Here is a 22,360-nt window from a genome sequence, read left to right on the forward strand (position 1 = left end):
TTGTGACAGTTTTGATGGGAAACGCCGAGTCTCAATGTTGGGACACTTTCTTTGGAATGATAATAACTCTTGTTTTGGCAACCTCTTAAAGCGGTATCGCACTTACTGGTGAAGTGATGCGAGTGTTAGCGAATGGCTTTAATGGTTGCAAACAGTTTTTCTTGTCACCATCAAATTTTGAACAGAATCAAATTTGATTTATGTCAAATGTACAGCAGTTTGATACAGCTGTGTTTTTTGTTATAAATGCTTCAGAAATTTAATTAGATGAGTTTAGGACATGTCCCTGGCATAGATCGAGGCACTTAAAAAAAAAAAAGAAATAGAAAATAGAAACTTTCAGACAAATTGTTTTCCACTGACACCCTGTATGGATATGACTGTATTCGAACCTGTTACCATGTTGAACGAAAATGAGAAATGTTCCCTTTTCATAAAAATATTTGAGTCATTTCACTTGAACTTTTCTCAGAAGCACAGCACTCATCTATTAAAACACCCTTCTCTCTTCAGGAATGCAAGTCCATAAAAATGTTCTGCAACTGTAAATTTGAAAACTAATGGGTAACATCGCCTGCTCCGGAGGTCCCAGTGTTTCCAATAATACCACTAAAGATCACTTGATCTGTTCTAATTGCTTTTTGTAAACTAGTCGCTATAGTGTTTGTAAAAGCCAGAAGCTTGCTAAGTTGACGGTAGCCCTCGCGGCCCTTGCTTGGTGGCAACACCCCAACCCTGTTGTCTTGGTCAGGCAGCCCAACTCAACATTGCGTTAACAGAACTGCCCTCGCAAAATTTACTGCCTTTAATAAGACTGCGACAAGTGGTAAATGGTAAATGTGGTGTATTTTGCAATCTGTGCATTCTATCAAAATAAAAATACCTTAAATTGGGACACTGTCAATTGTCGATAGAAAATGCACAATCGTCCTCATTTTAATGTTTCCACATAAAAGGCTATTAAACATCACAAAAAATATCTTGGTGAATACCAAGGCTGTAAACATGAGGCAGTTCTGGCATAAACTTTACATTTGGTGATCTAATCCATTTGTTTGGCTGTGTATGTCCACGTTGTCCTTTCCCTCATTCTGATGGCTCTCATCTGCAGACCATGACTTTTGTTTGTTTTACGAGCAGGGTTCTCAATGAACACTGTACGGGGGCTTGAAATGCCTTCCCGTCTCTAAACACACTAACAGCCTGCGTGTGTTTGTGTGCGTGTCCGTGCGTGTGTGCATGCACGTGTTGAGCATGAGTTCATGTGTGCGGCCATACTAGACTGTCAGAGCAAGAGCAAAAGTGCAAGAGGAGATCCGGTATGGGTCCAAGCTGTCCTGTAAACATAGCCAGGTCAGGCTGGAGAGGCGAGGCCATTGGCAACGCGCCTCCAGACACGCTATTTACACCAAGACACTCATCTTGAGCATATAAACATGCTTAACCGCAATCAGCTTCAAGTTGTCCATCGTCTTGTACATCCACGGCTGACTAAAATATTTATTTATGGTTGATAGAAATTGAGAATTGCTCACCTCCGCCAGTTTGTAAGGGACAATCAGCTTTTCTCCCACGGTAATAGTCCTCCGTGTTGTCAGAGCTTCAATCAGCATCTCCTCTTTGACCTGAGCAAATAGAATCGTTCAATCTGCTCAAAGCCACAATGTGCAAGAATAAATCTATGATTATCACAAGGATTTCGCTTTAACTCAGCTATTAAATTAAATGCCAACATTCATTCAGGCATATTTAGGTTCAGGATGACTGAATCGTTGACATCAGTGTCACTCTGAAGTCCTACAACTAGTATGGAACTTTGTCAGGGGAGATTATTATAATTACTCGAAAAAAAGATGGCCAGCCATGATTAACACTAACCCTATCCCAATTACCTTACAACAGTTATCTAATCGCAAGATCACATTTGTGGAAAATTTCTCATCACTGAGTAAAAGTCAGTACAGATCATAGACAGCAGCTGTCATTTGTTTTCATTAACTCCTGTACACTCTGAGGAAATTAAAGAAACTGCTTAGAGAGTAACAGCAAAAGGCTGACTTAATGAGCAATGACGGATTACTACTGCAACTGGACGGCACTGTTTTTCAGCACAGCATGATGTAGTCATACCTGCAGGAGTTCTGAAACCACAGGCAACACCTCTGGGTTACAGATGTCAATAGAGTCATCCCTGTAGGTTTTTTTCTTGTAGCGAATGTTGCCCAGGTGGAGGATGGCGGATAGCAATGAGAAGATCCTTAAAAGAAAAGGTTGTGGGGTTCAAATAACACCGGAAATACACTGTACTCGTCATATATTTGAGTGAAGTTCAGGTTGAGTCACACATTCATACACTTTCTTCTTCTGTGGTTCAGCACCTCTTGTTAGGTGGACAACATTCACAGAAATGGTTCACTGAGAACACGATGCTCCAAATTTCCTGTTAGGTGCTTGTAATTGTAGCTCAAATCCTAACATCATTCTGATTGTTTTTAGCAATATTATATCAAGGCCAATTTCTATTGATATTGATCATGTGTCTATCGTCATATCGTACATAATAACTTGACTAAAATGATACGTATGTTTTCTGACATCAATGTTAAAAACACAAGAATTTACTGTACCGGTTAGGATTGAATTACATTTTAAGATATTTACCCTTTTTTCTTAAATTAGTCTATGTGGTGACATTTGGGGGTTGATAGTGTACAGTATGACACGTTTTATACATAGTGTTCGTATTCCAACTCAGAAGTTGTGGGTTTGATTCCTAGCCCTTGTAACTATGTCAAAGTGTCCTTGAGCAAGACACCAAACCCACAGTTGCTCCCAATGCTGCGTCAGTGTGTAAAGACACAGTCGCTTTGCATGCTTTGTAGATGGAAAAGTGCTATTCACCACATGTTAGACTTTTTAGGGTAATTATTATTATTTATCCTCCGTATGTTATTACTTAGCTTACGCAAGTCTATATGTGCATGCTTGCATGGGTGGGTGCGCGTACGTCACTCACTGTTTTCGCATGTTAGGAAGAAAGCCAACCATCTCCATCCCGAGCTGAAGCCTCTCAAAGTCATGCTTCAAATCCTCTCCTTCAACTGTGAAGCAGTCCTGCAAAATGTGGAAACCAGGAGTCATCACACTCACAGTCACTCCAGCTAACGAAAACTGGCTATGAAGTGGAGAAGCACTTACTAATACTGTTGAAATAAACAGTGAACCAATGTTTTTGTGTTTACAGTCTCTTGCTAAGTTGTTTAAGAAAAGGGATTTTCGTTTAGACTGGAGAGTGGAGGAGAAAAACGGTGGCCTGGAGCATAATTAGGAAGCAAACAAATAAGGAACACTGTGGTCCGACGTGTGGAGCAACAAGTGGAGAAACAGCAACTGAAGTGGAAAATTTTGCCACTTTCCATTTGGTGCATGATCACAAGATGGCTGACATCTGAGAGGAACGTTCACTGGCCACAACAATAGAAAGACAATCTCATTTACAATGCAAAAATAACCTGACTGCCACTCGGTAAACGGGAACGATATGTTTTTGGAATGTGGGAGGTCGTCGGAATACCTGGAGTACCAGCACGGTGAGAAGGTGCCAACTCAATAAGGAAGGCAGAGCCAAAGAGTCAAACCCAGTCCCTCAGAATTGTGAGGTTGACATGCTAAGTAGCCACTACACCACCCTGTGGACTGTGCCAATATTTCTGTTTTATTTTTCTTTGAACAAAAAAAAACAAATTTGAAATCACACTCCCATCCATACAGTATGTAGTATCTTCGAATGCCAAAACATCATCATGTAGATAGAGTGTATTAATGTAGGTAGAATTTGTAAGCAAATGACGTAATCTGAGAAAATCATGCGTTTTAAAATGTGACATGCTGACTGGCAGCTGTGATTTTTATAATCAGATCCAGTGAGGAGAGGTGTGCCATTGAACAAATAACTCATCCCCACATGTAAACATTCCATAGATCACCTGCACGCAGGTGAGTGAACACCTTGAACAAACATAAGCGTGTGGTTTGCTACTTTTCTACACGTCTTGCATTGTCTTTAGGTTGGGCTGGAAGTGGAGATTCATCTCTTACACCGGCAACAAAATGGCATCAACTACTACACTGTTTTTGCCATTATTCACATGTCCTGAGTGTTGTTAGTCACCTAAATGTTGAACAGAGGGTGTGTTTTACCGAAGGCAAATTCCTTGTTTGGCACGCTCAAACATGGCGAATAAAAACTCTTGAATCTTATTCTATCATGTTAATAGGAATCAACATCTCTAAGAAGGTTTCCAGTCCCTTCTGAAACCTACACAATGAATTAAAATAGTTGTGGAAGCAAATGGGGGCACAAATAGTGTTTAATGTGGGCCAGACGATCAACCAAGACGCCTACAGAGATCCGGCGGTGTTCAGTACGTGCGAGGTGGCGAGAAATGAAACAGGACAATTTGTGGCCGGCCTGGTCAGAAAGCCTTGAGCATCTGACAGTTCCTGGCCGAGAAGACCACAGGGCATAAGCCAACTCATAATTCCTCTACCTCAATGTGATTTTGCCCCCGAGTGTAGGGAAGGCTGGAAAATAGCATTAAGACTACCCATGCATTACTGCAAAGGGGAAAACTTATGATATAGATCCTGGAACCTCTCTGACACACCTTGCATACGCTCCACAAGCAAACAGGTGTGAAAAACTCAGGGTGCTGCACATCTGATTTAATGTATTTAAGCAACTTATTGAGAACCTTATTTCTGGCATGTGGAAGCATTTACTCCCACCATACAAAAACATTACATTGTCCAAGAAAAGGATTGCAGACAAGGGATCCAAAGTGGTCAGGATATGACTAGACATACCAACATCATTCCAACAGGCAACAACGGGGAAAATATACACACATTGAAGCAGGGAGGCAATGTGCAGTGGCTTCTATGGCTTCTATAAAATGCACACTCAGATACTGACCACTTCACTCTCACAGTAAGTGTCCCGGTGCAGTCGGTGGGTTGTCTTTGTCATCTGGAAATGTTAAGGTAGAGTTTACAGGGCATGAGGTTAGAATTAGACAGCAGCATTCCGTGATGACATAATCCATTATAGACTTGAACACGGACTACACACAGGTTACTAAAAATAACGAACATGCAGTTAAAAAACATGAGAAATGGTTGGACGTCACATACAAGTAGAGACTTTGACATGGTTTCTGCACATGAAATGAAAGCTGTTGGATGCTGCTTGGAGAGCTAAAATAGCAAGTTTTTGTTTTCCAAAGCCAACTATGAGTTTTATGATTTATTTCCTACATTTGAGTATCTTATCATTACCCGCTGGTTAGATGATGTACAAAAATAAAAACTTGAAACTTGCTGTTAATTCACGGCTTTCCTTTGAAATGACAAGAAATTCCAATCAAAATTAGCGCCTTATTGTTATTTACTAACACAATGCTAAGAAACAAGGTAGTTGTTGCGAATTAACCACTAATGCAATTAAAGACTGGCAATAAACACGTTACCGTTTTTAAATTCACAAAATAAATAAATGACTTTTAATTAATTTTAATGTTTTGGATATTTTCTTCTGCTTGAAGACTCTACAAACAAATAATTTGTCGACCACAAAGCTTTGACTTCGGGTTTGCCCATCTGGTTGAAGCTTTTCTTACAATAGCAAGAAAAAATGTATTTAAAACATTTTTTTTCTTGGTTCTCAAAAACATTGAAGTATGACTTCAATGAAGTATGACTTCAATGTAAGTCAGTAACCATGTGTCCAGACTTTGTATTATTCTAGCCACCTATACTGAAAAAAAAAAATACTGTAATCACCACTTTAAAAATGTAACTTGGCAAGACACTAATCAAGTCCATTAGTCATAATTATATCAATATGAAGCTATTGGGCAGAGTTTAATAGCAATATAGAAACAGTTCAAGTCAGTTCAAGCTAATAAAGTTCAATTTTGTAATTAATATGGTGATTCAAATTCTCGTCTAATCAAAAACTACTGGCAAAAAAACTATCACAAGAAAACTCGTAGTTGGCTTGGGCAACGCTTGCTGTAATATTTACAGAGTTAGGAGTAATGCATAAAAAGCAAGATGAAAGCGCCATTTTATCCGCGTGACAACAGCAGGGTCCAATAAAAAGAGAGTAATGAATGTGGACAAACAAGTGCTAATCCATAGCGTGTTTATGTAGTCTGTAAACGAGTTGCCTTCACTTTGCCGTCACGAGGGGTTTGTGAAATCTGTTCAAGAGTGTGTATTTACACATTGCAGAAGGGACAGATGGTCAAGCAGCATCCAAAAGACAGGAAGACACGGAAGAGAGAGTGCAAGAATGTGATAGAATTTATGTTCTATGCATGTGTGTTTGTGCGTGCAGTTCTGGGGTGAGGAGGAATGAACGGAATTCCCTGCTCCTCTCAGTGTAGGCGTTAAGATTTCATAGAAGGAGAGGAAGTCGCTGGTCGCCATGGCATAGCTGTCAAAGTTTTACACGCCATCCAGTAAGCATACGGGTGTGTGTATGCGCGCGTGTGTGTGTGTGCGAATGCACAAATGTCAAAGATGGAGCTAAGCGTATAGTATTTTAATATTGTAACCATGCATGTGAAACCATAACAATGGCACACGGGAAAATAAACAGAATAGCAAGTCTGTGTGTGCGAATGTGTCCCTGTGTAAGTGTGCGAGCGCGTGGGTTCCATTTTTTTTACCGACATTAACATCAACAGACATACAGTCCAAGCAAACTATCTAATGATCCAACAAAACGTCAAGCTTAATCAAAATACCCCCAAGCCAGGACTAATACTTGACCTTGTACTGTTTAAAGTGAAACATTTAGCTTAACTTTCCTACCTTACTGAGGTAATGGTATTCTTCAGGTTTCATGAGGTGAAAGGCAGTCCTTTCTTCTTCACTCGCTCCTGCCAGCAGGTAGTAAAACACATGGTAGTTTCTAGAGGACACAAGAAAGTAACCTTATTTAGTTAGTTCAACACTGTCAGTAAGCCATCAGAGCAGATTAAATGGCTGCGGAACCTGAATGGGCAAGAGCATGACACCGGACCCTGGGTTACATGAAAATTAATATGAAAATATTGTTAACTTTAAAAAATAATTTAAAAAAAGCACTAATTGAATTTTAAAGAGTTGTGTGACAGCCCGAACTGGTAAGTGCATAATGAATACCTACTAGTTTGGGTCTAGTTGTGTGACTAGCACAGTAGTGTACCATTCAACTTGTATCTCACTCAGCGGAGAATGCTGGAAATTCTAGGTTTTATCAAGCTTCATAAAAAGTTGCAAATATTCAAAACAAGTTTGTCACAAGGAGGTTTTGAATATTTCAATGAAATTTGTCTCACAAACAGTGGGAAGTGTTTTCAAAACAGCCATGATCATTCATATATGGCCGCAAGGCTCTCGCCAAAGTTATTTTTGATTTGCTAAAGCTAAGGACCACGTGACCATAGTTACCATGGTTACCAAAATACATCAACCCATGCGTGCATAGAATTCACAACTATCCGCCACGCTAAAGACTGTTAAAAAAAAAATAGCAGCAGCAATCCTCCACATTGATCATCATTGCCATAAAAAAACTCAATAGGTGAAAATGTCGACATAATGCCAATCAATATTGCTACTGTTAATGTTTGCATTTATACCAATGCAAAAAGAATAACAAAAATAAACATGCTAGATATTTTCACGAGTTGTAGCTTAAATGTTTGTGCAAAAGGTTTATCAACAGTTCATAATGTTCAACTGCCCAGTGATGGTTGATATTCAACTGTCACGTTATTTATATCAATTTTGTTCGTGAGCATGTGCTCGGAAAGGTACACTCAAGCGCTGACATCACCGAGCAGCAGCACAAAGGTTAGAGGTCATAAGCTGTGTGCAGAAGCTACACAACCAAGAAAAATGCGTGAATACATTTTATGGGCCTGGAGTCAGCAATCCATCTCATTAAGGGGCGGCTAACGTGGGGCCCACAATGAGTTCCCAGGGTGAGGTTAACCCTCACTAAAATCGGCAGTCAGCAGGCTACCACATTAGTGTCAAGCTTGGCTTTGAAGTGAATTTGCTCACAGAATCACACTGGCCCACACACAACAATGTTACTTTATGTAAACATTCAAACATGAACACCAGTGAAAGCCAATATTTGTCAAATGAAAGAAAAACAGGATGATATTTTATGGTTCAGTCACATAAAAGGTGTGACATAACATGGGTACAACACATAAAACACTTTTCAGATCTTTAAATGACTCAAATCTAGTTGTGTGTTTGCATAGGTGGACAAACTAGCAAGCATTTTTGCAAGCAAATTAAGGATACAAGTAGGCCACCTTCTTCTGACATCAAAAATTGCATATAAATAGTGAAAAAACACAAAGTAGTAGTTTTTTTTTTGTGTGGTGACTTGATATTTCCACACACATTACACAATGAGCACCCGATGACCTCCGAAACATCCTGTGACACATATGCGTCTGATTTGAGATTGACCATCTGGCTTTCTAAGAAGCACTTACCGCTCATTGTGTTCGTGAGAGACCAGCCTCGACTTCTCCAAGAGGTACTTCTCCACATATGCCCTGAAACAACCAGAAAGATTAATTTTATTCATTACCGAATTATCATCATCATCGTCCTATTTAAACGCACAGTATACCGTATTTTCCGGACTATAAGGCGCACCGGACTATAAGGCGCACCTTCAATGAATGGCCCATTTTAAAACTTTGCCCTTATATATAAGGCACCGGACTATAAGGCGCACCATTAATGCATCATGTCAGATTTTGAATCCAAATGAAATCATTCTCCATTTTATCTTTTTTATTTCAACTTCAGACGCAACAAATTACTTTATAATCACGAAATAATGATCCATAGTCTTTTTGATTCATGATTCATAGTCGTCAGCGGGCCACTTATGATTGATTTCATGACACAATGCTTCGGGCCAGTTTAAATTTAGGATTTTGGTCCATATGTAAGGCGCACCGGACTATAAGGCGCACTGTCGGCTTTTGAGAAAATTTTAGGTTTTTAGGTGCGCCTTATAGTCCGGAAAATACGGTACATTATTTCTTAGTTCCTTACCCTCTCACTGTTCCACTCTCCTGGTAGTTGACCTGGATGAATTTGCCAAACCGACTTGAGTTATTATTGTGGGCTGTCTTCGCATTGCCAAATGCCTAAAGAGGAAAAAGAAGGAGACATGATTGTAAGAAGAAAAGCTATGTAGCACAAAGATAATGTCAGTCAGAGGACGTCGAGAAAGAGACACGTATACGTAATCTGATACGTTGAATTTTGTGCGACAAGACACGAAACACGTTTGAAGCAGAATGGACGTGCGAAATACTTACAAGCATACATCGAGTTTTGAATTTGAGCCAAACATTATTGAAATGCAGTCAGTCTGCATGGAACAGAACAGGCTTTTCCTCTTTCATTGTTTCAAACTGTGTCATTCTGAGACAAATTAATAACATGGTTTTAAGGTCTATTTAAATCAGAAAAAGAAAATTGGCAGTGTAAGCTTGGCCTTTCACTTCTGTAAAAAAAAAAAGTGATTCATGGGAGTCATGTGCCCATGTGGAACATGTACTGTCGTGGTTATGTCTTTGCAAGACGCAAGAGTATTTTCCCTTTACCACCCACTGTTTACGTTGTATGGCTGCCTGAGGGGAAGTATTTTTTTTTTCCACCCTAGATAAACCCCGCAGTTATTTGTAGCTTTGCCACGAGTAAACAAATTCTTCTGTGAATTACTGATTGCTGCTCTCTCTGTCTGCAGAATGAGAATACACTGCTTTGTGACCTTGCTTCCCTTACATGCAAACCTACTCAAACAGAGTAATTTGAAGTTCCTATCAGGTCGTTAATAAGTCCTACCACACATGTAAAACAAAACATTTGCCAGTTAATTGGGAATGAATTAGAAAACAACATACTGTTTACATTTAGTAAACTGGTTAGTTTCTTACTTTGGAGCAATATAATGCAAAAAAGTGATAATAATAATAGTTTGGCGTTCAAGCTACAAACCCCAAACAAGTCAAGCCAACATTGCAATGGGTTGTTTGGCCTCAGGAAATCATTTTTAAAGAATAAGTGCTTAAAGAGGAAGTTTTCAGTGCGTAAAGAGGAAGAGGAACATTTTCTTTGTAATGGTATGCTCTGTGCAGCCAAACTTGTCAAAACAAAACAAAGTGTTCCGATTAATGTTTCGTTTGTGGAATATAAATTAAACAACAAAATCTACCTCTTTTAATCCACCTCAGGGGGCGGCTATTTTGCTACTTTCTGTTGACAGGAAATTACGTCACAGTTGGCAGGTCTCAGGTAACAACCAATCACTGCTCAGCTTCAGAAAACTGGTGAGCGGAGGTTGGTGGTGACCTGAGACCTGGCAACCACGATGTCATTTTCAGCCGACAAACAGCAAGTGGCAAAATGGCCGTCGACTAAGATTGATAAAAAGGGTTGAGTTTTGTTACTTAACTCAAATTCAACATGCGCAATATTAATCAGAATACTGTGTTAAGACTAGTGGGGGCACATAAAACACATCAAGAAAATTTCAGGTTTGAATTCCCCTTAAATATTTATTAGTGAATGATAAAACAGTAATACCAGTTGTAGTAAAAGTAGTAGTACTAGCACAAGAGACCGCAATTTTCTTATTACTCCATTAATTGAAGCAAGAATCAGGGAAAGAGAGTATGGATCATGACAACAGCTACACGTGATGCAATAGGGTGACATCGTCCTAGTACAAGACAGTATAATCCGCCTGTGTATAGTATTCAACCAGAGACTGTGACTATTGGTGTGACACTTTGTCTTAGCATTTCCCAGAAACAAGCATCTTACTGTCCTCTCTGTGTCTACTTTTAGACATTTTGTCCCAATGTTGCACAATGACAGCCCTCTATTGACCAATCAATGGACTCCAAGTATGACTCCCCACACGTTGGTACAAAAATGACAAAAGCAGAAGTAAAGTATTGTTCGTTGCATACTGTTCTTCTTAACACCACTGAAGCTGCAATGTTGAAAATGATTCTTAATTAGGATCATTCTAGTTCATTTTCAACTTTTGAAAATTGAATTTAAAATGATAAAAAAATTGTCCAGAAACAGCTGAAATATTCCGCCTGGGGGGAAAGAAATAATGGCTGCAGGCACAAAAGTGTTTTTTGCCAACTTGAAGTTTTTGGCGGGGAAGTTCAACCTTTCCATTCAAAGGGGACCAGAAGAATTTAGAGGTATTGGCCTCTCTGCTACTTTCACATCCTGGCTCACAAACACAGGATAACCGCCACAGACTTGTCCTTCATGAACCTTTTCTGAAATCACTGGAATTGGAAGGCAAGGAGGAAAAATACATGCAAAGCTGTCATGATAATTGGAATTGGATGCACACTATCACTTCCCATTAAATAAGTGGTTTAATGAAGAAGCAATTGGTATTCTGCTCATTTCAGCAACGCTGGGTCAAAACAGGAATAGACTACAATTGGTCAGCGTCATTTTGCTAGGTTGAGCCGATGAAAACTATGCAATACTCTGCATATGCATATATTCTTTTTTTTTTAAACTAAACTGGTTGGCATTTAACATCAGTGATGGGGCCTGGCTGTAGGAAGAAACTATCACAGTTTATTTATGTTGAGAGCTGCATAATAGTCAGCTGGAAATTCAGAACTGCTGGTTCTTTTCAGATATCAGCAGCTTAAAGATTTAAACATGGCTGTTTAAATTTATATTTGACTGGTGGGTCGGCCTTTGACAACCATTGGTATTAGGGGTGTAACGGTTTTGAACCGAACCAGTAAACAGCGGTACAAAGTACTTTGGTTCAACTACTCGTTCTGTCATCCTGAACCGCGGTTTGGCTGCACACATCATAATTCCAAGGAGCACATGAATGCAGCATAACCTCACAGGCAGTTGATGGCAATGACGGCAATCGAAGTTTGAACCAAAACTGCTACTTAAAAAACAAAACTTGAACCGAACCACAGGTATGGTGAACCGTTACACCTCTAATTGGTATGAAAGCAATTAAAAAAAAAACAAAAAAAACATCCAATTTCCACAGCATGTCTCCTTTAAATCATCTTGTGTGAACCAGAAAGCACCGTTTCCGACTTTAGGCAGATTCTTGATCAAAAATATGTCGTGCAAGATTTAAAGGTCTGGGAAGCTCAAATTTGTATTTTAAAGGGAGTTAATCAATTCCCGTGTCAAACATTTAATACCTGGACCTCTGGGCCCTATTTACTTTCGAGTTTCTACTCAAATATATTCAGGTGTATTTAATGCCATGGTACAGTTTCAAAGCAACTAACACACAATGTCAAGTGAATTCTTTTGAGTCGATTCATTCAGAAAACACCATGTGCTTATCTATGTGATGGAAAAATAAAACACACAAAAATAAAAACCACAAGATGTTTGGTTGGATGTGGCCCATAACTGTAATTATTCACCGATTTGGTTAATGTGTTTGTTACTTTAAAATAGAAGATCCGACCGTATGAGCTTGTTTCCCTTTCCCTCTGGCAAAGCTGAAACTGTTTATACAGAGATAACTGCACCACTTCATACACTCCAATATTGTAGGTCAACAAACATTTTCCTAGCTTTAGGGTACCAAGTGAGCCAAAGGCGGACCAATGACAGACTTGAGATGGAGCCAAAGTATTGTGGGTGCAATGTGACTGCATGTCTGCAAACTCAGAGTCTTTAAGAAGAGCCAACACACATGGACGCTTTGATTTGATGAGCTTTTTCAGCTAGCTTTCACATTGCAAACACTGAAGTCTTTGTGGTGGGACTTTATCTTAACGTTCGTGGTAATGGCAAATATTTGCTATATTCATATACAGTAGTTATTCTGGCAGGCATCCCATAATCAGGAAACAGTTATGGAAATGTAAATAAAAAGACCTCGTGAGCATTCAGTATGTATTTGAATGAACAGGGGATAGATATACGTAAATACAGTAAATATACTGTAAAAAGTCTACGGTCCTTCCTACCACCATCAAACATTCATACACCAGTGTGAGTGGCGCTGGAGGCAAGGTGGGTGAAGTGTCTGCCCGAAATCAAAACCACACGCGACTCAAGCAGAGCGGGAATCAAACAGCCGACCCTTCAGTTAGTGGACGAATGCTCTACCACTGATCCACAGCCACCCTTATTATAGTACCTCTAATTAACCCCAAATAAAGTTCAGAAGTTCTAATGTAGTGGTCCCAAACCCCCGGGCCGCGGATCAGTACGGGTCCGTGGATCATTTGGTACCAGGCTGCACAGGAAAGAATAAATAACTTCAACAATCTTTTTTTTTTTTTTTTTTTTTTTTTTTCTTTTTTTTTTTTAAATCGACACAGTGGATTCACATTTTATTATTATATTATATTATATTATATTATATTATATGAAACTGAAGTGTTCACATACAGAATTCCAGCATGGAACTAAGGGTTGAAGTGCGCGTTGCATTCATGTTGTTTATCTGGTAACGCACTTCCGTTGTTCTTTTTATTCCTCGTTTTATGCGTATGTCCAATAAAGTCTTTTGCAGCACACCACCTGCTTCTTCTTTCCTTCATCACGACAATACCATCTTTTCATGCTGATCGTTTTATTTTGTTGTATTTATCCGCCACACCTTAAAAACCGGTCCGTGAAAATATTGTCTGACAATAATCAGGTCCTTGGTGCTAAAAAGGTTGGGTGTTCTAATGGATTAAAATGTCTTGCTTCCCAGCATAACCGTGATGATTTTGTGCCAACACTGACTACTCTGTCCAATTGTTCATAATCATCTTGACTAGTTCCAGTTGAAGCTTCAAAACATGATTCTGCCCATTCTTCATTTTAGGTAGTATAGTGTGCTTTTTCTTTCCTTGATCAAAAATTCAGAGTATCCTGCCCCATAAGAGTTAGGAAACGTGAACACAATGTTCATTTTGCAATCCTCGACTACCTAATAAATACTCCAATCTGGGGGTCCACAAAGTGACTTAATTTGTCTGAATTTGGGTCTTTTGTGTTCCAGCTCGACTGTGCCCCAGTGCACACCGTAAGCTCCATAAAGATGTGCATGGATGGGTTTTGGTGGGGAGAGAGCTGAATACAAAGAGATGAACTATGGAACTTTTGTTTCTCGTAAAATCCACATATGACATAAGACATTTTGTCATTAATTGTATGGGGAAATTTGAGTAAATGTTTTGTCAACTTTGTGTTTTTCAACTGTTGTTTTTTCCAACAATCCCCACTCACACAGAGCTGCAAAGATGCCTTTGCATATCCTACCTGCCAGATTATTCCTGGCAGCCATGAGTGTATTAAACGGATGAATGGATCATACTAGAAAGATCATCAGATAGATGGTGGATAAAGTGCCCGATTTAACAAACAGAAGGATTATCCATCCTTCCCAGTCATTGATTCCCAGTTGATAAAATCCATTTCAATGCTGTGAATTGTCCAGATGTCATGTGACTGCATGGTTCTAAATGGAACAGTGAGACACTTTGTCTACTACATTTAGACCCAAGTCAGATGAGCCACCACAGAAAAATTGCTTTCTTCTGATTGACTCATCCTCCTTTGCCTGACAGAGGACCTGGTGTGACTTATTGCAAATGTGACCTTAGAGATTCTCCTGTGGACAGTCAGCCCTGACCAAGACCTGGCCCTGGGGGTGTCAGCATGATGGTCACATGGCTCAAAATGAATCAGGCTTATGTTAGTAAAGTATAAGTGTGCAGATAGCTTTCTCCTATGGGGGTAAAATACATTTCACCATCTACTCTATGAAGCAGGAAGGCATGATTAGTTTCAATTATATGGAATCACTGTAATGCAGCAGCATAGTAGTGAGTATAAATAGCTAAATCAAATCACACAATAGTTGAGAATCAAATGTGTCCTGAAAACGCAGTTCAATCAAGAAGTGACAGAAAAGGCCTTCATGTATTTTTTTAAGAAACCAGCGAGAGAGTTGTTATTGAGATGAAACAATCAGGCTTTTCAGCAATAACACAATACAAAAGCCGCCTTACGTCATTTCTAGGAATCTCATCACCCCTGGGAGCAGATGTGATGGTTCAGTGAAATAGGTCATATAGCTGTCCACATCACCAGTTTGTGACACTGTGTGACATGGTCCTGAGACATCACTTCTTTGTTAGACTTATGTGATGTATAACAAATAAGATAGAAACAGCTAACTGGTAGATGGACACAAAGTATTTGATTTTAAAGTGAGAAATTAGCTGTGATCTGTAAACGGACTCAACAAAAGCAGTTTCTGCACTCACAGCTTGTCTCGTAAATGATCACATGAGCGTATCAAAGTATTTTGGACATTAAAATGAAGAAAGAAAAAAAGGCTGACGGTAGTGTAGTAGAGCATCTTTGTGTTATTCCTACATGAAATCATATTCAGCCACTGTGAAATGAGCTGTGGCAGACTTGGGGGACTCAAGTCATATGACAGGACTCGAGTCGGACTCGAGTGGCTTGCTAAAAACTAACCCTCAACACCAACAAGAGCAGCAGTTTTGTGTGTTAGCACCAGTCTGATTTAAGCCTGCAGGTATGATTGTATCTTAAAATATTGGGCATTTCCAAGAACTCATTTTTTTTTTTTTTAATGGTGTATCACATGACCAGGTAATAAGCCACGTGGCACAAATGACCCACAAAACCTTAAGCATTCTAGCGTCCCGCCTACGGACAGCTGGTTTGTATAATTTGCAGGGGGCAGACTCTCTGAGCCGTTCGTTTTGGATGTTGCAGTTTGTTTTGCATGTAGTTTCGTATAGTCCTGCATGTCGCCACACTCAAACATTATGCTAATGTATTTGCATTGAACCACTGGAGAAGCCAAACAAGACTGTGTCTAACCTATTTCAAAAATGCGAAGATAGAGGGTTATGACTAAGTTGAGATATTATGTGTGACTTGTGCCTCCAGGCATACACTACATACTAAGTAATACTACAGCTTAATTGATTTCACACAATCATTCACAGTGTCACATCACCAAATACTGGCTACATTGTTCTTTATTATTCCTGCCCTCACCCTATCATGTGACAAGATGGAAGAAAAAAATAGACTCCACTGAACTTTTGACATAGTGTTACATAAAAGTGTTTGGTTCCTGAAGTGTGAGAGCAGGTTAGATGAGAGCAAAGCTGAAATGGCTAAAGCTAGTTTACCCGAACCTGCAGAAGTTCAAAGCACACTGGAACAAACTGGGGATCAGACGAGATCAAGCAAAGAAGCATCTAGTTTCAGTATCTACTTTACTGGGATATTCGAGGCAAAACAATGGTGCAGTGTTCTATCGTTGTCATGAGATGAGGTAAACCAGGCGAGACAAGAAAACAAACTTTACCCTGAGAGATTTGTTCTGTGATAGTAACTGGTGGTAACTGGCATTGCATGTGGAAATTGTTCAAAATAATCACTTTTCAAAAGACCCCCAAAATGGCTTTTCAGTATCATATTTAAATAGTAGCACGGTACTTGAGCAGCATTAAGAGGTGATCCATAAGCAGATTGATACTGCAGCTTGCAAGTTGTCTTCTTGTATCCATTCTCAAGAGTCTGCTATTAGGTGGTTTGGGGTTTGAAGAAACTTGTAGGAGAGTAGTTGTTGTTTGACAGTCAGGAAATGCCGCTATTCGTTCCACTCAGCCCACAGGCTTGGCTCAGTTTGGGTCACTCCACCGACAGAGGAACAAAAGCTGATTGTTGACTCAAATATCAAACTGGCCACTGCACCCACTTCAATGAAACTCATAACAAATCTCCATGGAATTTGATTTCGACATGATACAAAACTGTATAACCCTTGACTCCATCCTTAATATTCTGCTTCAACACCCAAATTGTAACCCGACACAATGTTATCATACACTATGCGCATCATTTTCATCTTTGTTAGTCTATGTTGACTTCCAAAGGGTTTGCATGTAGTATATAAAAATAAATTTAGGTTGCTGTCATTTACAATTCTGAATGAGCACAATAATAAAGGCTTCGTCACAATAATCGCAATACAAAATTTTCGTATCTGAGACGATCAACAGTTTTTCCTGTTGCAAAAATGTCTTTGCGACAAGAAAATCTATTTGCAACAGTTTACAAATAGCTTTTGTAAATACCTTTTAGGAACCCGAACTAAATTCCAGCATTATCTACATGCGTACATGAGGCTCAGCAAGATAAGGCCTGAAGAGGTTTGGCAGATCTCTGATGATGTAATCAATAAGAATAAACTTACCACATCCATCCTCTTTGCTAGAAAGTTTGCTGAAAGTAGGAAAAATGTCAACCCAAAGTAAATGGGATGACTGTACTAGCACAGGTGTATAAGAAATACAATAAATGTTTGAACTGTGAAGCTAGCTTCAAGAAAAAATTATCCCTAAATGTATCCCTCTTGAATGATAAAAGTAGAAGTATTTGACCAGCGCAAAGTAAACATGCTTAGCCATTAGGAACACAGGCCTATCTTTCAGAGCAAACAAATGGACTGCTGCTGCTTGGAGCTTGTGCCAGTATGTGTTTGTTTTCACTGCCAGCTCGTACCCTGCTGCCTCAAATCCTTCTACATTTACAACTTTCTTCAATATTCTTCACTGAGCACATGTAAAGTGAATCCTCCCTTGACAGCTAAACATAAACCAAATGACAAGATAAAATCTACCCCTCTTTATTTTTTAATGCGTTTTTCACATGAGAGGTAGCTTGCTGGTGCTGGTTAGAACCCATTCCTGTTTGTTTACATTGAACATATTTTCACATTAAAGACAGACCGAGTTGGTAAGCACAGTAAAAAGCAAGTTTTCTCTGGTCATAAATGTCATTTGGACAAAATCCACTGATATGTTCACAAATGTCATTACGTCCCACTATTCTGTAATAAGCATATCACTTGTGGCTCTTCCATCCCGGAATCATACAGCTATAGCGTTTTTCAACATACATGGTATGGTTAGCGCAGGAGAAAATGGCATAAAATTTGAGTCATTTTTCCTCTGCCAAGGAGGTAATGTTCCTGGTGTCGAGTTTATTTTTGAGGGTGTTCAGGGTGTCTGTGGCTACCAGACTTTTTAATATACCGTATTTTCCGCATTATAAGGCGCACCGGATTATAAAGCACACCTTCAATGAATGGCCCATTTTAAAACTTTGTCCATATATAAGGCGCACCAGATTATAAGGCGCACCTTCAATGAATGGCCCATTTTAAAACTTTGTCCATATATAAGTCCATATATTTGGACACGCCTGCCGTAATGGCTCAATATTGGTCCATATATAAGGCGCACCGGATTATAAGGCGCACTGTCGGCTTTTGAGAAAATTGGAGGTTTGTAAGTGCGCCTTATAGTGCGGAAAATACGGTATATTAAAAAGTCTGGTAGCCACAGACACCCTGAACACCACGTCTCAAATCAACAAATGATGAAAAACACTGATATTATAATCATTAAAAGTGGTTAAATACTAAGTCTTAAGTGATGCACATAGACTGACCTGTGTGTACAAACAGTGATTGTAATCTCCAAGTTAGCCGGTGCATAAAACGAATAAAGTACATTTCATGCACCAGAGACCTTGTTGGAGAATCACAGACGTTGTATACCGATCTCGCTGTCGTCTGATGTTATGAGTCATAAAAGACATTTAAAACGGGTATTTGGTGCCAGTCACCAGTCTGGCAGGCGTAGCCAATTTTGTTTGTAGCACCAAAAAGAAAAGCAAGCATGTGCACTGCCATCATAATTTTCTCCTGAAGGGTGTGTTTGTAGATGCACTTTGAACACACTCTGCTACACTCTGGACCATTCAGAAGCTCAAAGCATTGTTGGAATGTAATTGAACACTCACAGACTCAGATCAGAGTTAGGGCGTCAGATTGCATATCCAAATCCACCCTTTGTGCTCTTGAGTGTACACGGCTTCGCAACATTAGTAAATGAGTGGGGGGAAAAAATTAAAACGTCAAACCAAACAGTTAGGATGGTTTTCAATAACAGATGCTCCTCCAGTTGTCAAAGACAATAAACAATGACTTGGCTGTCTTTTTTTTTAAGTAAGAAATGTTTAATCTACTAGAAATCCTTCCAGCTTAAAAAAACAATTTTTTTTTTTGTTCAACAGTGATATTGGATAATTACTCATGTTAAAAATATTAAGTTGATGCTAACATTATTACCAAAGGTAACAACTGTGAAAAGCCAAATTTGTCATATTTCTTGGCTCTTCACCGTGATGATAAAAGAGCTGCAGGGCATTTTACCACAGAACCTCTCCAAGTATGTATATATTGGCAGTTCCTTCCGTAACAGTGTTAGAGCGTTGCTAATTATTGATACAGATCAGTCATTGCCGGGCCAAGCTTTTCCCAGTTTCTCAAATGAACACAAACCAGCCAAGTGCACACAGGATGAGAGCAAATCAACAATGGCAGTGAAGAACAAGAAAAGTAAGTTATGATTGTGAGTGCAGCATAACCGGTTCGTCTTACGCTTCATCTAGATTTAGAAGCAGATGTGATACTTTAGCAGGCTCGTAACATCTCCGATGAGTAAACAGTGTGGAAAAATATAAAATAACTTAAAATAACTAATAATACCTGATGACTGGGAGAGCCATGATATCTGATTTGATTTGACTGTATTTAAGATGTGGAACAACCTAGATAAAATACTTAATTTTCAATATACACTATTAGTCATACATGGAAATGTTACTGCCAGGATTAGCAGACTAGCCACGATTACGCCCTATTACGAACTTACTTGGATGAACTCTGATGTGCAGCACCACCTATTTTTGGCATTGGACTGTGTTCTAATTTTGACATCATTTTGAAGGAAATTTTCTTTCTTTCTTTTTTTATTTAAATACCTTGATACATGAAGACACAGCCTGATAAAAATGTTGTAGAACTTAGCAGCAGCGAAAATATAAGTTGTGTACGTCACTGAAGTTGAACTGATATCCTATTCGAACTAGTAGCTCTTGTATATAAATAAACAAAATACCCTGAGGTAGAAGATTTGCTTCATTGATTATTGCCCTTCTGGTTTATATATGACATAAAAATCAAAATTATTTTGGTTATACATTGGTTCAACTTCAAGAAATGTTTTTAACTCAAAAAGACTAAGAATAAAATTCCTTAAATTAATGCATGAAGAGCACAAATTCACCTGGCTGATATCAGTTGTCATTTCTTTCTTGCACTCCATAAATATGTATTTCTTGGTATTCCACTTCAGCACTTTTCTAAAACATTTACGCCCAAAACAAACATAAAACATCTACGGAAGAGGATTAGGGCCAGTGAAGAAAAAAAAACGAGGGGTGACAGGATTCTGACTTTTTTTCTCAGAATTCTGAGAATAAAGTCAGAATTCTGAGAAAAAAAGTCAGAATCCTGTCACCCCTCATTTTTTTGAGAACAAAGTCAGAATTCCGACTTTAAAGTCAGAATTCTGAGAATAAAGTCAGAAAGTGGGAATTCTGAGAAAAAAGTCAGAATCCTGTCACCCCTCGTTTTTTTTTTTCTTCACTGGCCCTAATCCTCTTCCGTAAACATCACTTTGCCATAAGAAAAAAAAAAAATCACAAATATATTGGTTTAGACTGAAATCGAGATCCAGGCAACCACTAAGATGCAAAGTCGAGCTCGGGGCAGGTGCCAACACGTTCATATATAGACCACATGTCAAGCAGTAGTTCTGCATTTGTGCAAGGGAGAGCTATTCAAGACAGGCGAGGGTGTGACATTGCGCGTCCACTATGCCAAAGCTAAGCTCTGTGGTCAACGACAGAAAGAAGGTCAATCCAATTACATAGACCTAGAGACACAAATATAGGGCTTCTGTTCAATCTTGAGCCAATTCAAGAATACCCAAGCCATCGCTCAAGCAACAATACACTAATGTGTTTGCTTGTACTGGAAGACAAACTCTATAACTTTAAATTTTACTATTATATATTTACACCATAAATGAAACACTACTATGTGCAGCGATAGAAATGAAATAATTAGTAATGTAATCTAAAGAGGTGGCACGGTTAGCACATCACGTCACACTTCAGAGGTGCAGGGTTCGATTCAATGTGTTAGATTTCTGTGTGGAGTTTGCCTGTTCTCCCTGTACTCTGGTTTCCTCCCATGTTCCTCCCATGTTCCATGGTAGGTTAATTGGCCACTCTAAATTGTCCTTAGGTGTGGTTGATGGTGAGTGTTAGTGGTTGGTTATCTATATGTGCCCTGCAATTGGCCGACAACCAGCTCTGAGTGGACCCCGCCTCCTGCCTGAAGTCAGCTGGGATAGGCTAGCACGACCGTGACCCTCGTGAGGATAATCAGTGGATGGATGGATGGATGGATGGATGGATGGATGGATGGATGGATGGATGGATGGATGGATGGATGGAGGGATGGAGGGATGGAGGGATGGAGGGATGGAGGGATGGAGGGACGGAATCTAAAAGCTGTGTGTAAGTGTAGGTATAGTTTCATGTGAATCTAGCATTTGTTCAGGAGGAAGGCAACTTCATCAGGGGCATCCTGCAGGATCTCATGAAATGGAAGACCGCCTACAGTTGTGTGTTCTATGCTCACAATGTGTCTCGCCAACTAGCTAAGAACAAGTGGACCGCATTACAAAGCAGAGTTTTTTTCTGAACGTTGACTTCACTGTGCACGAGTCGTCCAACTTGACAGGGCACACAAGTCGTGACCCTGTCATTGTGTGGTTAAGGCTTTTAAGTTCCTTAGTGATTAAAGTATGAGGTCAATGTTTACTAAGTAGATGCAGTAACGTCTAAAAGCTAGTGGTTGTAAAATTGTCAATAGAAACCAAATCACCACACCTATAAAATGCACGGAAGTTGGCGTAAACATTCTCACATGAAGTAAACCGCTTACCAGCAAAAAGAATCGGAAGGCCAGATTGGACTTTGCAAAGACGTTCAAAGATGAGGCACAAGTTTTGGAACAAAGTTTTATAGAGTGGCAGGATCAAGTTTAATTACCTTCCACTAAAGTGATGGAAAGACCAAAGTATGGAGAAAGAAAGAATCTGCTTGTGATCCAAAACACACAAGCTGCTCAATCAGCAGACCTTCACCAAATAGAGCATGCATTTCACCTCCTGAAGAGGAAACAGAAGGGAGAAAGCCCAAGAAATAAAAAGCAAGTGAAAGGCTGCAGAAAAGGCCTGCAAAAGCATTTCAAACCGAGAAAGCA

General features: G+C 39.4%; 1 protein-coding gene across 10 annotated transcripts in view; it reads right to left on the minus strand.

The window, feature by feature from the left end:
• Positions 1–22,360, minus strand: part of myo9aa (myosin IXAa) — a 67,859-nt gene that overhangs the window by 27,183 nt on the left and 18,316 nt on the right. For 9 of the 10 annotated variants that reach the window (XM_037248313.1, XM_037248307.1, XM_037248306.1 and 6 more), the window contains exons 3-9: positions 9,142–9,236; positions 8,568–8,630; positions 6,880–6,979; positions 4,976–5,029; positions 3,017–3,114; positions 2,131–2,257; positions 1,536–1,625 (exon numbers count right to left, since the gene is read on the minus strand). In XM_037248313.1, coding sequence (XP_037104208.1) covers positions 1,536–1,625; positions 2,131–2,257; positions 3,017–3,114; positions 4,976–5,029; positions 6,880–6,979; positions 8,568–8,630; positions 9,142–9,236 — 627 coding nt within the window. The remainder of the gene's footprint in view (positions 1–1,535; positions 1,626–2,130; positions 2,258–3,016; positions 3,115–4,975; positions 5,030–6,879; positions 6,980–8,567; positions 8,631–9,141; positions 9,237–22,360) is intronic. The other variant, XM_037248310.1, reaches the window with a different exon arrangement.

Source organism: Syngnathus acus, chromosome 3 (genome assembly GCF_901709675.1).
Source record: "Syngnathus acus chromosome 3, fSynAcu1.2, whole genome shotgun sequence".
NCBI classification, from domain to species: Eukaryota; Metazoa; Chordata; class Actinopteri; order Syngnathiformes; family Syngnathidae; genus Syngnathus; species Syngnathus acus.